A 23,220-nucleotide genomic window follows, 5' to 3' on the forward strand; every position below is an offset into this window, starting at 1 on the left:
CATCGCTCTCTTAAAATTGATTTTGTGACATATGTAATTTAAGAAAACTAACTCATTATTAGCATATGAGAAACATTTGTTCTTTCGGATATTTTTAAAGGAATATACGATTTCGATAGTGATATTCTAGTTTTTTTTTCTTGTCTTTGCACAAATATGGTACGATGTAAATGGTTGAATGTAAGACGTTTCATCACGCAGTTTTTTCTATCATTGCTCCGATACATCACGAAATACACATATGTTGCTTGAAGTATTTAATATCTTGATCATGTGTTACTACTGGTTTACGTGTAATTTTCTGTATTTTTGTTTAACATGTCTGATTTTTCAGTAGCTTAAAAAATGAGCCTATGAGCTTGATGTATTGAGTACTATAACTCTTTACACAATAATAGATTATAATTTCTATGTCCTTTACGACTTTGACTTTTTTAATTTTGTAAATACGGGGTACTGTAAATATAAAAATTTCGATGAATAAACAAGAGCTTAGTACCTAATAGATTAATCATTGAACAGCACAAGTTTTCTCGAAGGTAATACGTGTACTCGAAGATTGTAGACAATTTTATACACAGGTTGATAGTTGTTATAACTATAATAAATCTGTTCTTTAGGTATTGTAAGTCGTTTATTGCATAGTTTATTTTACTTTTTGTTTTGCAGATCATAATGCTACGCAATTTTTAAATTCCGTATAAGATGTGTGTGTGTGTGTGTGTGTGTGTGTGTGTGTGTGTGTGTGTGTGTGTGTGTGTGTGTGCAAGCAAAAAAATATGCAATAAAATTAAATGGGAAATGAAATAGAGTCAACTTTGTTACACTACAACGTGTTTTTAAAACTAAGGTGAATTAATTACTATAAGTTTTCATCGCTTATGGTGAAGTATAATCCGCACGAATTTTATAAGGAAAGAATGACTCCATAAATATTCTTAATTACAAGATGTCCTCGCACTTGCTGAAGAAAATCATATGATTTTTTATACGCGAATATTATATAATTTATAACTTTTATTATAATGCTTTTCTTTGGTTAAGTGTTACAATACCAACTGAATAATTACCATTATTCAGTTTATGTTACAATTTTAGAATTCATCTAACACGAGTTACAGTAAAACTGTTTACTCGAGCGTTTAAATAATAATTATTGATGAATGTCATAAGGATACATGGTTCAATCTTCCACCATGAAAGATGGAAAAAATCATAACGACGTTCAGTCTTTTGTATACATAGTCGTAACATGGTAGTATGAACAGTTTCGCAAATTTTACAAAAGCACACTGAAGAAATGTTTGGCATTGTTTTATAAATTTATAATGATGGCTAGGCCCTGAGATATGGCACTTGATGTTTGACGATTCCAATTTATTTTCAATTATCTTAGACGCTAATAACATATACATGTCCATATATATATGTGTGTGTGTGTGTGTGTGTGTACATTATGGACGCGCGCGCGTGTGTGTGTGTAAAAAAATCTGGTATAATTGATAGGTATCGTATGAGTCTATGAGTTTGAAATCTAATCGTAATTCTTTAATTATCATGCAATATTTTTCTCGGTTATGCAATACAATCTTCGTTCGTAATATTCAAACATGTTTGAGATTTTCAAAGTTGAAAATTTATTTAGCAAAATACGTTTAAAAAAATGGCTGGAAGACCTTGTAGAGAAAAATAATTGAAAGTTACGGGTCATGTGTTTTAAGTCACGGATTTTTCAGGTTCTTATATTGTTGGACATACACCAGAAGTAACTTGTCCATAAGCGCGTTCCGGACCGAGATTTACGGGTCGCATGTTGATGTGAATGTTTGTGATACATCCGACATACTGCGTTTGCGAGGTGCTCCCCCTTAACCTTTTTCCAAGCATCGGATGACCACCGATGAAGATCGGGTGCCTGGACAGAACTCCTGCCACGTTTTTACCACCGATTCCCGGCGGAGCTGCTTTATGGTCCACCGATAAAAGCACAGCATTCTTCTGTTTGACGGCTGTATAAGTAACGTAAAAATATTTGTTTCTTTTATTATATTATGATAGTTCAATATTAAAATTTGCCCGCCCCCCCCCCCCCACTATCATTACTTAAATCTGAGAATATTTTATTATCAATTGGGTAAATAAGAAGAAAAAGTTAGAGCTAGATGTGTCGAACAATACACGCGAATGGATAAATAGTGCTTAGTATAAAAAAAAGTTGAATCTGTTAATGAAGATGTTAAAAAGTGTAATGAAGAATTACCTCGAATATTATGCCAGTTTCCATCGCAGAGGGAATTTGAATTCGTTGGCTCAAAGGAAGTCTCTATCGAGCCCTTTGCTGTTTTGACGAGGAACTTGACGGTTCCGTTTATCATTTCCAAGACCAAGTAATCTCGTTTGCCGTGAACGGATAACAAATGTCCAGAAGTAGAACGTGGTTTAATGTCCATTTGGATATCGATCGTTCTACCGACGGTGAATTTATCCACTGAAATTACAGATTATGTATTGATAACAGTCGACGTTAACTCCAGTTATGTATTAGAACAAACAATATAAAGACGTTATAGAATACGTACCTGCTCGGAACAAATTGCTGCCATTGCCGGGGTAAAAGAATAATCCCGGTTCGACTCGTTTTGAACATGGAATCACGCCCACTTTGTTTATCGGTTCACCAACTGGTTGTCCATTCACCATGAAGTTTCCTAGACATCCGCTGAACGTTTGGTTCGTGCCCTGAGGCAAATAATAATCGACATACTAGTAGCTCTTGAAAGAATAACCTTGATTGACTAATTGATCTCTTATCACCTGTATCTAGAATATTTTCAAATACATATCCAACCAAGCGTATTTTCGTTGAATATTTTCTCGAGACAGATGCCAAGAAGGATTAATTGTTTGTTTTCTTACAATCATGTTGTACACTTTGCCGGACGCGTCTTGCTGGACTCCTCCCACGTAGAAGGGTGGGCTCACGTTCATGGTTTCGGTGTCGCCTTGTGAATATCCGGTAACCGGTGGTTCCTCGTCGACCATCAGTTCTCCATAACTTCCTCGTCTTTTGAATATTACGAGATGAAATTGATTGTCATTGATTTTCTTTTCGCTGACCAATAACGCAGGCCCGGTTCCACAGTCAAATTTATAGTGAAGCTGCAAGTAAAAAAAAACTATTAATTGATCGTGTGACGTGCGAAATTTACAGATATACATACATCTTCGTTGCGAGCAAGAGTAAGAAAAAAAAAAATGGGCACGTCATACTCTGTACACTTGTTTAAATTCGGCGAAAGCATTGTTCAATTGAAATTGTTTACATACAATTGACTGATATTACTAAATGGTGGTAACAATATCGAATATCAATCAGATTAGTGGAGACTATTAGACGTTTGATGATAAACGCATATCACATTCGAATTCGAACAACTGAATATGTATACTGGGTCATCGTCTAGTGTGTGTGTGTGTGTGTGTGTGTGTGTGTGTGATACCTGTTTTCGAATTATTGTTATCAAACAACACTCTGCGCTACAAACACATTACCTTGCCATCGCTAACATATACAGCGATTAAATTCTGATTATCAGGATCCGAAGTGTAGAAAATGATTCCCTCGTCGGCCATCGTTTTCACGTCGATCTGGAAGTCATAGTCGTTCTTGTATCTTCCGTTTAAAGACCTGTATTCTAATCTGCTGTTTTTTGCGGTGCCTGGAGAATATGAAAAAAAAAAAAAAAAAACATTTCAAATTATAATATTTAACCGAAATTTTCTGTTGATTTTTAAAGATGGACACTTGTCCTGTTGAAATCTTTGTATGTATGTAGTTATGTACGCATATAATATATATCGTACCGAATCTCCAAGAATTGTCCAAGTCGGGATCATCCGCTGGGTAATAAGGGAGTTGACACCGGTCCACGTGCAATGGCGTCGGTCTTTGGGTCGAAGTTGTGAGTTCAGTGGTCGTAGTCAGTTCATCACGATAACCACCACCTCGCCCCTCCAGGTTAGGTTCCTCCTCCTCTGAATCCTTTTCCACGTCGACATCGATAACGTCTTGAATAATTCGTTAATAAATTTCGTATGAAACCGTCAACCGAGGTACAAACAACGTTACACATACCTACATATTTATGTATTGTATACTTACTGAATTGAGTGGATACTTCAAGATTATCGTCGGGCGTTTCCGCTGGTAGCAACGGAGGCACAGCATCCGGCTTCGGCTCGACTATCGATGGTGCAGCTACGTAACAAGTATAAAATTTTGATCAAGCACTGAAGTTTATGTACCTATACATATGTCTATGATGTATGGTAGATCCAGTTGTGTACTAGTAATGTATACGCACTTAGAACCGTTAAAGTGAAATAGAACATCTATTATTATTGTACTTACACGACGGGTCTCCGCCCTTGCACTTTCCTAGGAAAGCGTGAGGCCTCTCTGTCGTGTTCGCAAAGTTGATAATGACTCCGTTCAGCGTCGCATCCCCGACGCAGCCGACGAATGACGTCGCTGGACCGGTTTGAGGGATACCAAAGGCAGTCGGCAAACCACCGATGTATAAACTACCGAGAGGTATGTTCAGTATAGGTAGTTCCAAGTCTGTACTGTAGTTCTTGGTGTCGTCGATGTCAAGTTTCAATGAGTCCTTCGAGTGAGTGGCCGTGACCACGTGCCACTCGTTATCGTTGAACTTGATGCCAGAGGAACTCGTTCTAAGCTGTTCGCCCTGGTTATTGAAGACCAGCACCCCGTCAATCAGGGACAGATAGCTGACTGCGCCAGTCTCTGGATCAACCACGTAGAAGATTAAGCCGTCGTTCGCTAAAGTCTTGAACTTGAGGTTCACTTGAAGGATATCCGATACGGTGATGTTGGGCCATTTTACGTAACCCGGCATGTTCTCCTCAAAGGACACTAGACTGGCGAACTATAGGCACGGTATAAATAGTAATTAGTAGAAATTCGGATACAAAATTTTGGGAAGTGATTTGGCATGAAAGTTCAAAGTAGATGGTAGCACGATAGTATAGGATAATCTGTATAATTACCCTGACTGGACATCCGGGAATAACTCCGAACGCTTGAATGTTGCGCGTCAGATCAACCACCGTGTCCAAGATGACGACCTCATCGATACAGCCCTCGAAGCCATCGTTGGTCACGGGTTCGTAAGGATGCCTGGCGTTCGGTGGATATCCACCGAAGTAAATATTATCAGAGGATACCAGATTCTTGTTGTTACCATCGACCGCCTTGTTGTTCGCGACGTCAACGCCGTCTACTTTCAGGACTCCCATCTTCTCGAACCTGAGAGCCTCGAGACTGTGCCAGTTTCCGTCGTTGTATTTATTCGCAGACCTGAGACTGGTTTCCCCTTCCCCGAGATCGTACTGATAGAGCACGTGACCGTCCCTGATTTCAATGGACAGAAATTGTTTACCTTTACCCATCAGGTAGACCAAACCGTTCTCCGCGAACGTCTTCAAGTTCAACTTGATACTGAACTTCTTGCTGTCCGGCGATATTTGAGAGTTTCTCTTGCTCAGGATCGCGTAACCGTGTCTGTCGAATCTGTACCCGGTGCTGGGCTGGAAGTTGATCAGCTTGTCCCTCTCGATAGCTTCTTTCTGATTGTTCTCCCCGTCTACAAAGTTCCAGAAGGACACGGGTATATCGCCGATTACGAGCTCCTCCATTTCACCTTCGAAAGAGGACGCCGTCACGGCATCCTGCATGTCGAAGGATGACGGATAACCACCGACAAACAGCTTCGAGTGCTCTTGGTCAACGTTGAATATCGAGTGCCAACCAGGCAACACGTGACCCTTCTCGTACAACTGATCCTTTCCTTCGCCGATATCTTCGCGGACGATTAGCCGCACGTTCTTACCGGTTCTGTCGACGATTATCTGCCTCCAGACGTAGTCGGAGACGAACTTGTGGTTGATGATCTTCTCCGGTCCGGATCCCAGATCGACGATGAGCACCGGGTAACCGCTTTCGATCAAAAGACCGAGAAAGTCGTGAGTCTTTGTCCGGGGAAGCTTCTCGTTGTTCTCGTTTCCGAGATACAGAAGGAAGCCATTGGTGTTGTTTGTTCGGAAGTAGAGGGACACCTTGGTGGATGTGGCCAGCAAAGGGAGACTCTCGGGGTTCTTTAGTTCCAGGGTGGTGTTCCTGTAGAACGTCAGACCGATTTTGAAACGGTCCGCCAGTTCCCTGGCGTTCCCGATTTTGCTTTTCAACGCCTCGATCTTGCCCTGCAGATCATTCTCCCGGTTATCGATCGCCCTCTGATTGCCGGTCAAACCGTTCGACAGTTCGGCGATTTTCGGTAGATACTTGTCGACGATATCGATCTGCTTCATCGCCTGGGATACGTCACGATTCGATTCCGAGATGTCCTTTGACAGCTGCTTGGTGTCCCTGAGATCCTCCGGTATTTTTGCCACGACACCGTGCATGTTGCCGACCGAGAGCTTGATATTCTCCTCGACGTCTATCAGCCGGCCCATCGCGTCCCGTGCTATCGTCGTAGTTGACGCGGGAATATTCGCGAGAACTTTATCGATGTTATCCAAAAGATCTTTATTTCGTTTGTTCTGACCGTATATAAAGATCGCGTCCGCTTGCGCGTTGTCCAGTTCCTCTTGTCCCCCCCCGGTGTTCTCCAAGGTGTCTTTGGCAGACTCCAACAGGCGTGAAGAAGCATTTATCGAGTTCCGCATACGCTGTTCCACGCCGTCCAACAAAACGGTAACGTTATTGGCGGCGTCAGTGGCGTCGGCTGCCGCGTCACGCGCGACCTCGATGGCTCTTCCGCTATCTCTGTACGCGGCGACAGCTTTGAATTGATCAGCGAGTGAACGTTTCGTGCCGCTGTGTCCAATGATTCGGTGGCATTCCCGTTGAGTTCGTCGCCAGCGATAAGATCCTCCTCCGCCTCGGCCGTGGCGTTCTTGACGAGATCGTGGTAACCGGTCATCGCCGCAATCCTATTCTCCTGGTTCAATCTGTCCACCGTACTGGCCAGCTCCTGGGCTGTCCACGTGATCTCGAGCAAATCGTCCGTCTTGGCGGTGACGTTCTTAATCCTGCCGCTGAAACGCTCCGCGACGGTCGACAGATTACTCACCGGTATGCTGTACGCGTGCATCTCCGAGACAAGGATGTTCGCCTGGTCCGCCTGATCTATCGCACGGTCACGAAACTTTACGAAAGACACCTCCTTTATCCTCTTCAGTATGTCCTCCGCCTCTTTCAGAGCGTTCTCCACCTTTGCGCCCGTGCCCAGTTCAATATTCAGAGCCAAGCTCTCCACCTCGGAGACCGTTGATCTGACCAGTTCTATCTCGTTGATCACGTCTGACTGCAGGTAATTCATATCCTGGAGAGTATTCGCCGCGGCGAGCTTCCATTTCACGCTGTCCTCTGCCGTGAAATCGATCTCTCGCTTTTGGTTCGAAGCCCCCGTCTCCAGTCTTTCCCCGGCATTTCGTAACGGCAACAGGTCCACTCTGTTCGGATCCAAGAGGTTCACCTCCGTGTACAGATCGTTCACCGTGTCGTTAATGAATTTCAACCGTTGATTCGTGAAGTAGCTCTCGGCCACGGTGTTGTACTCGCTGAACACTGGGTCCAACAGATAGGACAGCTGATCGGTAACGTCCAGAAGGTCCCCGGTGCAAGAGTCGCAGGCGAAACAGCCTTGGCCCGGGATCAGGACATTTCTGTAGGGACAGTGATCGCATTTCTCCCCAATCACGCCTGGTAAACAGGTGCATTGTCCAGTGGTGGTGTTACAGGACACGCCGACAGAGTATCCGGTGTTACATCCGCAGGAAGTGCATCCGTCGGGACCGTAGTTCCAGTATCCTGATACGCACTGATCGCATCTACGTCCAGTGACGCCGGGTCTGCACTTACATTGACCGTTAACATCGTCGCATTGGCTACTGTCGGAGGCTAGCCCGCAGTCGCAAGCTTTACAGCCGTCGCAGCTGTCGTAGCCGTAATGGTAATCGGCGCAACGGTCGCATTTCTCGCCCACAACGTTCTCGCGACAGAAGCACTGACCGGTGCCGCTGTCGCAATGCTCCAAACCGCACTCCTCGCACAGACAACTCCGGCAATCCTTTCTACCGACGGCGTCGCCGAAGTACCCGGGCGCGCAGAGATTGCAGGCCTCGCCGTAAGTATTGTTCAGGCATCGCAAGCATTCGCCCGTGATAGAATCGCAGGAACCGATCTGATTGGTGTCGATGTTTCCCGAGCACTCGCACAGCTTGCAAGTGTCCCCTTGGACTTGCGGGTCGCCGTAGTAACCGGAAGCACAGACCTCGCAACGGCCGCCGTAGTAGCCTGGTAGACAGTCGCAACTGATCTTGTTGCCTTCTTCGTTCACCTCGCAACCGGTAGCGAAGTTGTTGGATGGAATGGGCATAGGACAGGCGCAGATCAGACAGTCTGTCGGCGTTCCTCCGGTCGCATTTCCGTAATAGCCCTGCTGGCAGAACTCACAGTGCTCGCCTGCGGTGCCGTCTTTGCAGCCCTGGGAAGAAAAATGTTAGATAAAAGACTGGTTACAAGTTTTCGGCAACAAACCACCACCACCACCACCACCACCACCATCTTTCGCTTAGCCGTTCTATTGCGTGTCCGATTGCGCTTACCAAACATATCCCAGTGTTTACGTCACAGATATCAGCATGTCCGTTGCACTCGCACCTAACGCAGGCGCCGTGAGGTCCGGCTTGAACTCTGTAGTACCCGGGCGCGCATTCTTCGCAGGACAATCCTTGATAATTTGGTGGACAGTCGCACTGCTCGACGCTGCCGGCTGGAATGTTATACTGCGACGAATAGAATTCGGTGGTCGTATCAAGCGTCGCGCGAGACAATGAGCCTGTGATACTGGGATTCCAGTAGGTTGCCCTGATATGTAGTCCCTGAAGATTTTCTAGAACCACCATTAGCTGTTCCCTGGTGGCACTGAGCCTGGTATGCGTGAAAAAGTTCGACTCGACCAGTTCCAGCGACGATTGGAAGTTTGTGAACGACGGTGGCTGTTCATCGGCGTAATAGAACAGCGTTGTGTCGCCACTCTCCAAGATAACGTCAGCCGCGCTGACTGCGTTACCAAACGGTCCGGTGCTGTAATGAACTGTATAATTCAGGAAACCCCCATAGGAGGTCAATTTCCTTCCCAAGTAAGTCTCCGGCGCGGAGAAGTAGACCACCTCACCAAAGGTGTCGTTCCCAGCCAGACTGGCGTGTATGCTGGTCCCATTGAACTTTTGGGGATCCGTGACCAACAACTGCAGGGTTCCGCCTTTCTCGCTGGACACAGCCAGACCCCACTTGGACATGTCGGAGATATGAGTCCTGTAAAGGTTAGCCGAGGTACATCTGGTGGTCTTTCCGAAGCAGTAACACTTTGCGCAACCTTCCTCGTTGCTCTGTTGGATGTTGAAGGTGCCCTCTTTGCAGATGTCGCAGGCAAGACCGTGAACGTTCGCCTTACAGAAACATTCGGCTGTGTACTGATCGCAGATACCGGTGGTGGTGCCTATGGTGTCACAGTCGCATATCTCGCAGTGCGGAAACTGCGAGTACCCGGCCTGACACATGTTGCACTGTCTACCGACAACATTCTCCTTGCATCTGCAGCTACCGTTAAAGAGATCGCATTGCAGATCGCCATCGAGCACACCAACAGGAGAACAGTTGCACTCTTCGCAACCAATTATTCGATGGAATCCGTACGTTCCTACTTCGCACTGGTCGCATCGTTCACCGGTGACCCTTGAGGGACAGATGCAAGCGCCAGTCTCTTGTTCGCAAAGGGCTGTGCTGGGACAGTTGCAAGGCTTGCAATTCGGGAATCCATAGAATCCTGTTTTGCAGATCTCGCAACGTCTACCTATGATGTTTGGCTTGCAGGGGCACTGTCCACCAAACTTTTCGCACTCGAAACTGATCGTTCCGTTAATGTCGCAATTGCATGGCAACGCACGGTTGTTGTAATTTGCTGTCAATGAGAAAACCGAGTCACGACAGAACCCTTCCTCGGTTCTATTCATGTGGAAATGATTGTAGCCGCATTTCTTGATGAACTCCTTCGTCTGATCGAACTGAATTTTCTTGAGAATCTTCTCGTTGTATTGCTCGCTGGGAATCACCAGAATATAGTCCAACCAGATCCCGTTCCCAGCGTTCTCTTTGAACTCTTTAAACGTTATCACAAAGTTCTCTATCAGTTGGAATCGAATGTTACCGTCGGCCTGTTTGACAACGCTTCGACAGCCACTGTTGCTTGGGCAATGGGAAACGGACATGGCGGCTTCGTAGAACTTTCCGTTTTGTAACAGAACGTCCAACTCGTATTGCGGATAGTCCGGTTGGTAGTATTGCACGACGAACGTGTAATCACCAGGTTGAAAGACTTTAGCGTGGATATCGACCATCGTGTTCTTGTCGTCTAAATAGATCAGCTTGGTAGTGTTGTCATAGATACCGAACGGCTTGTCGGTGGCTTCTGGAACGGTGCTAACGCTTTCAAACTCGATCTTTTTCGCGTCCGCGGCTCCGGGGAACTCGCCTTTCACGCATACACCGTCCTTTCTCACGCAGATAGACTTGGGCTTGACGTAATCCAACGACCACTGGTAGTGAGGTATGGCCACGACAGAGTCTATCGCAACGTTCGACGTACGCTCGCCGGTCAAGATCAAGCTAATATAATTCGAAGGGAAATTCATGGCCGCCACTCGGCCGTAGTTATCGGTGACCACCTGTCTACAAACACTGGTGTACTTGCAAGGATAGAGAGTAGCCTTTCCTTTGCCAACCGTGTTGGCCTCTATCAACAGAGTCGACGTAGCATTCTCATCTTTTGGCGTGACGTACGTCACTAATAACACGTGAAGCCCGGGTTTCGAGACCCTCAAATTAAAGTGTATCTCTTCCTGTTTATCGTTGATCAACGGCACCTCGTCTCTGCCGATTTCCCGAAGGATGTCTCTCTCGGTGAAGTATTCGGTCAGTGGGATCCTGATGTTGTTCTCGTTCAAAAATCCACCGGCCCCGTGAACAGAGTCGAATCTGTTCAAGTTAGGATAACCATAATGACGGCAGAGTCCCTTGGACCCTACCTCGCAGGGGATATTCACGTCCTGCGTTAAGATAGAGGCCTCGTAGTACTCGGACGGGAGTAGAACAAAGTAGTCGAGGAAGAGGCTGTTCTTGGTGGCGATGCTGATGAACCATCGACCAGGATCCATCACCATAGGCGACGGATGATTACCATGGGCACCGGCGACCGTCACGAACGACGGTTTCCGGGTGGGCTTAAAGTTCACCTTGAAATGTTGTTCCACGCCCGGTGGATTCTCCGGTGAGATCGTGATGGTACCGAGAATCGGCTCGTTGTTTGGATTCACGTACTTTAACACCATTCGGTAGAGGGAGGACTTTTGAATGAAAACGGGTAAAATTATCTCGTCCTGAAGAGCCGAAAACACCGCGTAACCCTTCCAACTGTAACCCGGGAAATGTTCCTCGGTGAAACCGTAACGAACTGGACTGTTACTAGGCGTTTTGTAATCCTCTACTTCGTATTGGAATTGATGCAGAGTCGGGAAGTAGTGGGCCTTGAGTGGTTCGTTGCAAGTCAAACCAGTAACACGTGGTTGACACTGACATTGACCTGTCTGCTTGTCACAAATGGGATTGACAGATCCACCGATGTCACAGGCGCAATCTGTAAAAACGACAATCTGGATATTATTGTAATGTACCTACTGATTCCTACTCCTATTACTTTGTCTACCTAGGTATTTACATAGATACCATACATATTAAGAACACCGATTCACTTGGTTACCTACCTCTGTACAATTTTCAAGCTACACCTAAATACGATACAAGTCACGATACATTATCTACATTATGTGTGTGTGTGTGTGTACGTACATAGGTATATACAGAGTTATTAGAATGTTGGTAAGCAATTACGTACCTGAACAGCCAAAGAAGTTGCTTTCCTGCAGATTGTACGTGCCGTCCACGCACTGATCGCAACTCCTTCCTGTTACCCCTGGCTTACAGATACACTGACCGCGCTTTGTGTCGCATTCGCCGATGTTTCCGATGACACCAGGTATATTGCAATGACATTCTTCGGGGGAAAAATTCGAGAAAAATCGAGTTAGATCCCGGCAGAGAAATTGTAGGATAAATGGACGAGAGTGGCGAAACTATAGCATTCCCATTGAGCTCACCTTCGCAACCCTGAGGATTGTAAGGCTGCAAATTCCAATAGAGCGGCTTACACTCGTTGCATATTCTTCCTTCGACGCGATCTTTGCATTGACAGAGTTCTCCGGCTGGCAAAGAGCCGCACCCCTGAAAGGTTTCGACGATACCTGCTGGATCACAATTGCATCCTTCGCAGGTCGGGAAGTTGTAAAACCCTTCTTTGCATTTCTCGCACCTGGCACCGTCAAAGTTCTCCCGACATTGACATTTACCCTCCGCGTCGCAGGAGGCGCCGATTGAACCGTGACTGTCACAGTTGCACGCTGGAACAAGCATCGCGGAACTACAATACGTATGTATGTACAGTGAAATACCAACAGCCAGCCAAAAAGTCCTCGACGATCTTAATCTACGCGTGTGAACGCTTATGAAGTATTTTATTTGTCAGTACGCGTTCTTTGTCCGGCTAAAATGAGATGTTAGACGGATATAACAAAGTACATAATATAGAAACAAATTGTACATACATACTATACCATTATCAGTAATAGTGTTTTAAACTAATCTATTTTTTAATTATTTCAATCACCGTATCCTTCTTACCTATACATTCCGGATACATGTAGTAGCCAGGACTGCACTGGTTACAAGTCTTGCCAGCAAAATTGGTGAGGCAGGAACATTTTCCTGTAGCGTCGCAGCTAACAGACGACGATCCTATAGAGCTGCAATTGCAAGGCCTGCAATTCGGATATCCGTAATATCCACTGACGCATTGATCGCATCTGGCACCGCCATACCCTTCCTTGCAGAGACAGACACCGTTTGATTTGTCGCAAACTCCGGGCACGGATCCGCGGGCCTCGCAGTTACAATCTGAGGAAATATTCTATTAATAATAGCAATAACAACTCTGTTTGTTTGTTTGTTTGTCTGGCTTGGAATATGTATGTATGTATGTATGTATGTATGTATGTATGTATGTATGTATGTATATTGTGACTTGTGACTATTTGTTGGATACGCACATGTACAGACGGGATAGTTGAAGTAACCGTCTTCGCAAATGTCGCAGGTTCGACCGCCATAGTTGTTTTTGCAGGTACAATTACCAGACACCACGTCGCAAAAATAGTTGAGAGAACCCATAGAATTGCAGTCGCAGGCTGCGAAATACATAATGCGTTGGAAAAATTAATTACACGCGAACAAAACCGTTACTATCGTATACATATACACATGTATGTATATGTAACAATTAATTAATCATATAGAAATGAAAGATTCCAACGAAATTTATTTTATTTTATATACCGTCTCGACAACTAATATTACGAAAGTATTCGCGTTACTTACGCAAACATTCAGGAAAATTGTAATAGCCTTCCGCGCAAAGGTTACAGTAATGGCCGGCGTAGTTTTGCTTGCAAGGGCACGAGCCATCGATCGCTTCGCAATAATCGCCGTTGGTTCCTTTTCGATTACACTGACAGGGCACGCAATTTGGATATCCATAATATCCGTCGTTACAACTGTCGCAATTCGGTGGACTGTATTCTTTGCGACACTCGCACTTTCCCGTTGCGTCCGCGCAGTTTCCGGTCGAGAAGAAGTTGATACAGTTACACGCTATATCAACAAGAGAATAATTAAATGAAATTTCGATTACGATTTACAAAATTTCAACTCGGACTTTTAACAACAACACAGATTGCTTACAATCGCAATCGAAAAGTTTGAAAGTTGCAAAAATTCCAACAGAATGATCTGCGAAGAAGCAATTACTCACGTTGGCAAACATCGGTAGCGTTCAAAGGTTTGTCCAGCGGTCTGAAGAACTTTGGTTTACACCGATTGCAGTTGATCCCTTCGGTGTTGTCGCGACAGTTCTTACAAACACCGCCGCCCTCGTAGTTCCCGTAAATGTCCAGGGACATGTGTTTCTCATCGATCTCTGGATCGTACACGCACTCGGCCGAGTGGCCGAAACAATTGCAAGCTAACCAAAGAAGAATTTAAAAGGTTCAAATAAATAGAGGAGAATTAACGATACGTATGTATGTATGTATGTATGTATGTATGTATGTACATGGACATACATATGTACATGTACCTACATCATTATTTAGATGTCGTTGCTTTATTTTCAAGACCGTTTGTCGTCGGTCTTTCAATACATATAGACAAGTAGACTCGACGACTCGGTACTCGTTCGTAAAACCATGATAATTATTGTATTATATGTATTTTATAAAATATCAGTAAATGGCTAGTGATAAAGCCCTTACGTTCGCAAGTGAACTTTTTGAACGCCGTGGACTGCCGCCACTTCTTTTGCTCGAAACCCTTACAGCAAGTCGCGCACTGTGGCCCGCAAGTGTTATGTTGGCATCTACAGAAAAGCTTCTTCGGCAATTTTGGGTCCAACACGTCGCACGTACCCGCGTGTCCGTTGCACATGCAACGACCGCCGATACTGATGTCTTTGATCGAGTAAAAATACTGAAATCCGATGATTTTCATTATCTATTCCGACCTAAAAGATCATATCTCGGTGGTGATTCGTACGTGTTGTAACTTCGAATTTCAACAAAAGAAATGCGAACAGCGACAGTTGCCGTTTCAATTCGCAGAACGATTCCAAATTTTGGTTGACCGAATAAAAGTTACTTGAATACACGCAATCGTAGTATGCGTATGTATACAAGTAAATACGGTGAAATATGTACTATATTCAGCAAGAAATATCATGACTGATCCCCGTCAAGTGATCGTCATAGGTAACGGCAATAAGAAAAGATTCTACATATGATAATTTTATACGTACATATCTACCTATATGATATTGTAAATATGTAGGTATTTAAATTTTTTCGAGCGAGTTATAATGATAATAAGACCCGTGAGATTGAAGAAAGTCGAAACAAGCAAAAAAGTGCTAAGGAATACATTCAACGGATTTCAAGGACACTCACTCTTCTGGTCACAGTAGGATCCTGCCTGACCAAAGACATCAGGTGTCCCAGCAGGTTCTTGGTCCTCAGGAAACGGAAACGGACGTTCGTCGCTCTGGTCCATTCTTGCAGGAGAGTCGAATTGAAATAGTGTTTGGCGGAGGGACGATTATTCAGAATCGAAATCGGTATTTCACCGCCTTCCAGAGGCACGATCTGTGAGTACTCGCTCGTACAAATCACGCTGTCGTCCCTGGTGATGGGCTTGTAGCTATCCACACCGAAGTAAGTCATACAATCGTTGGCGGTGTCGGAGAAGTATTGCCAGGGCGACCAGGTCTTGCCATAATCCTTCGATTTCTCGAGCACCCAGAGCCCGGGCCTCGGAGAATTCGCCATTTTTACGTAGACATACGCTACGTGGAATTCCTGAAGAGGAAATTCAGCTTTCATATTTTCTGTACCTACTGATACATACACCAATGTATTTGGAATTCTAATCTTAGAATTAAACTAATTAGAGGAACTAGGGATCGTTTAATCGAGTAGTAGGTAATTATGTAATTATACCCATTCTATTCCAGACCGTGCAACTTGTAAATTTTCCGGAGTTCAAATAGATCTAAATTCTAAATAAACGCACAGAATGTGTCGTGATCGTTGCTACAAGAACTCGTTTTCGGGGGACAGAATATGAAAGCACTAGGGAAAAACCGACAACCGAGAAACAGATGTGTACCGGGGGTTCTGGAGCTTTTGGATACATTACGACCATGCCTCCGCCCCGAAATCCGAAATTCCCGTACACATGGTCGGGAGCGCACGAAAAAGAACACGGCGTAAATACATAAATGGGTCCTTCTGAGAAAGTGTTTAGCGAAAAGACAATGAACACGCTCACGAACATTCTATGTATACTATCTACATAAGTAAGTACACATATGTCTACGGTTTTCCGAGGCGTGAAATTTTCGCGCGGTCTTTTACCCTTGCAACCGCTACACCGCTACACCGCTACACCGCTACACCGCTACACCGCTACCTATCAGCCTATCACACACTCTTAAATCACAATTCCCCATATCGGAGAAATCGATTCTTGACTTTTTTTAAATATCCAAGTAATTTAAAACTCTTCATGTCAATACTGACTCTAATTCTCTGGTTTCAACGATTTTCTGTATGCAATCTGATGCTTTATTTTATGGTAATTATTTGTCAGACAGTTTTTTTTATGTTTATACGATACATACTACTTATGTACGCTTCTTAGACAGAATCATTACTTGCAAAAAAACAACCATCGAATAAAAACGAATTTTCTCTATTAACGTTTTTATTCGGTAAACCCGATAATCAATCGTATCGGTATGCAGGTACCAACATTCACCAAAGGTTCCGATGTTCTCAATAATTAACCAAATACGTATCCGATTTAGAGGATTAAAAATCCTGCGTAAATCTTATTCCATTTCTTTTCTTTTCCTATAAGTATAATTTCTAATAAAGGTAATAGAGGAGTATTTCTAATTGCTTGTAAATTCTTAATATACCTTTCCATCTGTCTAGATCTAGTTGAACGAACTAAAAGAATATCTACGCAATGTACCATTTACCCCGCTCTACCTAAAACCCGTGTTGTTTTCTATTGTCCTCCGGAAGCAATGCGAAGATAATTCTGTCCCGCGTTTCAGGAAAACGCCTACCTCGCGATAAAGCAATTTGTTACAGATAAAATACTTATTTCACAGGCTCATTGTTTCCTGCTCTCTCCCTCCCTCCCTCCCTCTCTTTTCTCCCGTTTGACATTTTTCTTTCTCGAATGCTCACAACAAAGAAATTCGCGCCATCAATTGATCATTCAGATTGCAGGTAACCCTCGTAACACAATTATCGTACATAATACGTAATAGTGAACTGAAGTACAAACAAAGAAATTCGGATCACTATATGTATGTATACTGTACGTAATAACGTATAATATCATACATTATATGTATAATAGAATCTCGATTAACCCAATCCCAGCGATATCGTTTTATTATACAAGACAAGTTTACGATCGAAACAAGTATCCATGTTTTATGAAACCTTTTGCAAAATTTTCTGTCACAATACGTAGAAACAAATCCCCGAATGGTAACTAATAATTCGCAAGATCAAAAACATTACACTAAACAAGACTTTTTTTCTAACCAAAGAGTTCTATGAAGATTACCTGCGTCTTTATTTTCTCAACAAGCATATTTAATGAAAAAATCACATTATTAGTTATTTTCCCATGTATACTCACTTGTCCCAAATTGATCGTCAGATTCACCTCGTTGTACTTCATTCCCCTGGAGAGCGGCGGGGATTGCCACCAGGTTTCCATTCCATCGACCGCATACTCCGGCGGATGCTTCTTTTCAGGATTCTCCGGATCGCAATAATCGCAAACCTACGAGCCAGTATGAGTAGCGCATTATATCATACAATATTTCGGATCTTTAACATACATTTTTTTTTAACATACATATCCATGTATACATATTCCATATTCGTATTCGTATTCAGCTCGATCACCGATGGTGATTTCAATGCCTGGGCTGCTCGCAGCAGTCGCAGCTACGCATTTTTCATTGGGTGGGATCGAAACAATTGAAATTCAAATTTTAATTTCTTCGAATATAAAATCTACCTTGCATTTAATCTCTTTGATACGCTACGTTTAGAATGTTAGCTGACGTTAACATATGTACATATTACGAATCGAATATTTTCAACAATTCACCATTATACGAAAAACTATCGAATCTGCTACAATAATAATTTAAGTTTGCTATGTATTTTTGATAAATTCGTAATATAATGTCAATTTAGAAAGTTCTTATGCCATCCTCTGTTTTAAAAATACATACATATTATTATGTAGCACAGGGTCCTAGAGAGCACAATGCTCTACATATGTACGTAGTATGTATCACTACACATGTACTTGTTTCATTCCATTTCTGTTTTAACATTTCGAAGGAAGGATATATGTATGTATGTATGTATGTATGTGTGTTTGTAAAAAAATGAAAATGCGTGTGATTGCCTGAAGTAAATCAGATTGCATTCAGTGATATGTTCCTGAAACCTCAAAACTGTGGGGAAAAAACCGTCCAATTTAAATTGAAAGGTTACGATATTATTAAAATATAATAAGTTCCTCATTTCCCAGTGATTTCACCGTAATCGAAACTATAAATAGGTCGGTACACGACCCAACATTTCCAAGATCTAAGTAAACAAATGAAAATAAACATCTTTGCCATCTCCATTGGAACTGAACCATTGATTATACATGTAACATGTATATTATGTACATACATACAGTATACATATGTATGTATCATATATACACATTTTCTAATGATGCAAAGCTACCGCTACCATGAAGTGTGTTCCATTCCGAGGTTTGAATCGTTGAATGAGAAATCGTTAATAATTTTATTGTTACGAACACACATGGAAACGAAGAAATCACAAAGTTTTTTTTCGATGAATCTTTATGGGACACTCGTGTCAGTTAGACCGTTCGGAATTTGAAAAGACGAGATGGTCAAGTGTTATCGAGAGGTCACCCTTATCAACCGCTCCTTATCAGCCCTCTCTCACTTCTAGTCTACATGGCGTTTTCTTCCGTCCGCATAGATGTAGATATAATGTACTTATAAGCACATACACGATACGTACACGTAACGCCGCAACGCAATGCAAAGTATTATACAAATGGCGGCCATTGGCCGCGGTAACCTCGACTCGCCAATCGACCAAATATTAGACTTGGACCGTTACCATCACGGTGCCATAAGCCATAAAGTATAAAGCGAAGTGTAAATGTACATAAGTAGCGGTAGGCTTGATTTATCGGTAAAATTCGTATATGTACATGTGTACATATTTTGGAGACTCGACTGCCGGTAATCTACAATTACTCACAAAAGTATACATAATATGTATGTATCATACAATACTTGGGTAGGCAACACAGGGGTGCAAACAAGTTAATGTATTTTTCAAGTGGATTTCAAGATATTTTATATTATAAACAATATATATATGTGTATATATATATATATATATATATATATATGCATGTATGTAGTTATGTATCTATTTAGACTAGACTATCATTAACAAAAAAAATACCCACAGCCGGCTAAAAGTTTTCGAATCCATCTCTGAATGAATAGAAACAGAGATCTGCCTGTTAAACAAACAAATGTAAGCTAATGTGATATACATAAATGTAAATGGTAATGCGATCGTTTTCACTATTTCTCGAATACGAAATCAGTCGTCTAATTCTAATTTATTGTTTCCTGTTTCGTCTGGCGCTTCTGAGATCAGCGATAGGCTACTGAGAAATCTGAGATGATTAATGGTGATAGAAAGAAGCTGATCAGAGGATATTTGTCAGTAACAACGCGTTCGATTTTTCATTAAATGACATCGTACAGGTACTGTAATGGCCTAAGAACAAACGGTTGTACCTGAAGGTACAATATTAATATGCAGGTATGTATAATAGGTATGTACACAGCCAAAATAGTTACAAGATTAAAATAACCAAAAATTTCAGAGCTCTTTCTTTCTCCAGATTCAAAAGGTTACATGAATAGTTTCTATTATACTGTTTTAGGGAATTCCGGGATTTCTGATAGCCTCTCGACACTTTCTCAGAAAGTTAATTGGTATAGAGAAGACTTGCTTCTCTCGTATCGCGATGCATGCTGTCCGTTATCATACATATGTATATGTATTATCTATGTATATCTACATATAATATTTACATTAATTCGATTATGTCCGCGATGGATCTTGCGATATAAAAGAATGTCATAAATTTAGCAATAATGTCCACGGATAGCCTGTCATTGTTTGTCGTAGGCAGAGAGGGATAGGGCCGATAGAGAGATCTTCCGGACTGGTTCTCATCGTCAGTCTCCGGATGTCCCTAAAAAAGACACTGCACCGGTCGGCATATCCTTCACGGGCACGCGGACAGTCACGGACAGTTTGCTACGAAGGCTCTTTGTCCTGATTCGCCGACGAACCGTTCTCACGTCAATGTCCCCAGGGGTGTACTATACATACATTATACATACTAAGTATTCGATGAAGAGGACAGCGATTATCCTCTCGGATTACTTCGATAATCTCCGTTCAACATTGCATACGGTCGAAGAAGAAGCTGCAACGTTTTCTCGGAATCGATTAAATACCGGTGAAATGTTAATAATATAATCGAGACGTTTAACTGACCGTATATACGATAGGTACATACACTACATAGGCATATGTACGCCTATTCCGAATAATTTCATTGAAATTCTGGGGACACGTGAAAGTAAGCGTTTGCTTTTTCTACCCCGCTATCGTAAAATCCACAATCACTTATTATCATGTTGAAACACATGGCTTGTGGTCGGTCGTTCGGTGTTGCTCTTTACGTGTCGCTTAATGAAAGACGTTCTTTTACGTATGATTTCATTCACGCTACATACTTCGTATAAACGATTATGTAGGTATATGTATACCACGACGACGATATTCTGCCCTTATCGTAACTCGAAGAGTGATATTGGTACGAGCATACCAACGACTACATGTGTCCGTATGTGTACGTATATGTATGTATGTATGTATGTATGTATGTATGTATGTACCTACAATATACATATATTCTAGCGACACATTCGGAGGAGAAAGTCTGACCGAGCGATTATTAAGTTACGCGTGTGACACATCAGCAACATTAAAATATTCTCGTTTACATTTCTTTCAAACGAACTGGTAACTATCTGTTTTTCATAACGCTTCGAGTTTATTGGTACAAACGCGAAGAATTATACATACATACATACATACATACATACATACATACATACATACATACATAGTTGAGCAAGCGGTCGGTCGTCATGGGATTGATAAACTTTTGGACTCAAAGGACCAAATACAGATAAAATTCGGTTCGGGGCTGCGTAACTGACTACGGAGCGATTTCGAGCAAGCGGTCTCGGATAAACATTAAATAACTGTGCCAATAAAAAGACGAACGAACGTGTACACATATATGTACATACATATCTAGAACGAAAATGAACAGAGCCCGTAGAACACATTGCTGTTGCTTCGCGAAAATGATTATTGCAAATTTTTGCCGATGAATAAACAGTATCATCCGACGAGTATCTTTCTATTTGAAATATGTATGTATGTACATCTATGTACATATGTATGTACCTACACAGGCTTTTACTTATTAAATTTTTACCTTTGTTAAATATTTTGCATTACTACTGTTGCTAATAGGGAAGAAAATTCTAGAGTTGTCACTCTTAAAATAAGGTATAATTCTCATAAAGGTATTTATGTATACCTATATATATTGTGCCGTATTTAATTGTATTCGATTAAAATGATATCCACATCTGACCAGCCAAATATTCGATTGAATCGTAAGCAAAGCATCGTGTCTACACATGTATGTACATACTTCACTTGTACTTTTTACGAGTGAATAGTTCTCATTTAATTGTTAGTTGATCCGTGATGGTTTTCAACGTTTCGAATACACCGCAGCTAGCACATCATCGAGGAGTTCAATGACATATCTTTTCTCAAAAGAACACGACTCATATTCGAAAGCCTCAACAACTAAGGTACATAATTCGAGCATCACCTAGCTGTTAAACTGTGAAATCTCCGATGCGAGGAACTTAATTAACGTCCTTTTGAAATAATTTCATTTTCTCCTTATGTGTATAGATGTTATTCATGACTGAATAGAATATGTAGATAGATAGACAGAACATAAGCATACCAACCTGACCCTGTATCAGATTAATGTCCTCGTGTTGATCGGCGTTCGCGCCTACCAGCTTGCAGTATAATTCCGGGCCAGGGGTGTCGACACCACACGTGGCCGACGCGATGATCTCTTTGCCCTCGGCGAGATTGAAGTACGGGGGCGTCAGGATCTCGTTCCTGGTCTCGTGAACCAGAAGACAGGCCAACGAAACGATCAGCAACCACCTCGCCATCCTGATAGTGGAGAGTTTAGGTCCGCCACTGTCGGAGTCGGAGTCGGAGCCGTCCTCCTACGCCCTCAAGCCCTCAAGTCCTTTCGCCGATCCTGCCAGCTAGAAATCTCCTTCTTCCACTTCTTCTAACTCTCTTGTCTGCTCTTTCCGCCCTTCTTCCTGTCCCTCTCTCGCTCTCTTCCTCTAGAGAACCTCTCCGAGAACACGGCGAGAGAGATGCCCACAGTTGTTGATGGTGCCTGAACGGCTTCTCAGTGCAGACTGACAGGCCGGAGCCGGAGGTCACCGAGGACCGGCAGGCTGCCGGCAGCCGGCAGCCCGAGATGGTAGAGGGGCGGCGCGGGTGGTGAGCCCAGAAGGATGGACCACACGGTCCACACGGTGTGTTGCACATATGTATGTACTCGTATGTACACTTCGACGAAACCATGTGCCATTCCGGTGCCCCTACACATGTGCGAGCACTCTCTTCTCCACGGGACCGAGCCATTGTCTCCTCTTTCTACGCCCGGCGTAGAATCTACGGGCAGGAGATGCGGCAAAATAACGGATTCATTTGGCTAGCTAAACTCCTTGGCCGGCAGGGCCGACTTTCTCATATACCAAACATCTTTTTTACTTAGTACTTATGTAGATAGTAATATTTTAATTTGTCGCACATTTTTATTTCTACGTGACATGTACTTACGTATGTATAACGTATAACACAGAAAGCAAAATAACCAAGCGTATCTCTCGAGCTTTCATTGCTCTTCTTCTATAACCCCCGCCCCGCTTCTTTCTATAACCGTAATCTAAAACTTAAGTGTAATTCCCCAATCTTTCGTTCTTTTCTTCTTTCACTTTGGTATACTGGTTGCTGTAAATATTTTCTTTAAAATACACATCTATTCTTAACACCTTCAGCCGC

General features: G+C 42.8%; 1 protein-coding gene across 1 annotated transcript; it reads right to left on the reverse strand.

Annotated features, from left to right (window-relative positions):
* Positions 1 to 1,671: 1,671 nt before the first annotated feature.
* On the reverse strand, positions 1,672 to 22,310 carry LOC107191434 (laminin subunit alpha). Its single transcript, XM_015580491.1, has 21 exons — positions 22,095 to 22,310; positions 17,528 to 17,674; positions 15,256 to 15,663; positions 14,569 to 14,782; positions 14,070 to 14,279; positions 13,637 to 13,909; positions 13,309 to 13,446; positions 12,884 to 13,156; positions 12,304 to 12,603; positions 12,042 to 12,200; positions 8,695 to 11,783; positions 6,899 to 8,573; positions 5,071 to 6,866; positions 4,412 to 4,949; positions 4,163 to 4,258; positions 3,865 to 4,068; positions 3,553 to 3,719; positions 2,917 to 3,159; positions 2,580 to 2,739; positions 2,261 to 2,488; positions 1,672 to 2,009 (listed from the first exon to the last, which is right to left on the reverse strand). The coding sequence occupies exons 1-21, from the start codon at positions 22,308 to 22,310 to the stop codon at positions 1,741 to 1,743; spliced, it is 10,803 nt and encodes a 3,600-aa protein (XP_015435977.1). The 3' UTR covers positions 1,672 to 1,740.
* Between the last annotated feature and the right edge of the window lie 910 nt (positions 22,311 to 23,220).

This window comes from Dufourea novaeangliae, unplaced genomic scaffold, assembly GCF_001272555.1.
Source record: "Dufourea novaeangliae isolate 0120121106 unplaced genomic scaffold, ASM127255v1 scaffold7, whole genome shotgun sequence".
In the NCBI taxonomy this organism is placed as follows: domain Eukaryota; kingdom Metazoa; phylum Arthropoda; class Insecta; order Hymenoptera; family Halictidae; genus Dufourea; species Dufourea novaeangliae.

Bases quoted from the DNA above. Each gene is read 5' to 3' on its own strand.
- LOC107191434 (XM_015580491.1), bottom strand. From the start codon at position 22,310: ATGGCGAGGTGGTTGCTGATCGTTTCGTTGGCCTGTCTTCTGGTTCAC. The intron at 14,280-14,568 runs GTAAGGGCTTTA...TTCTTTGGTTAG, and splicing joins CAAAAAGTTCACTTGCGAAC to CTTGCAATTGTTTCGGCCAC. The intron at 4,950-5,070 runs GTAATTATACAG...CCGTGCCTATAG, and splicing joins TTCCCGGATGTCCAGTCAGG to TTCGCCAGTCTAGTGTCCTT.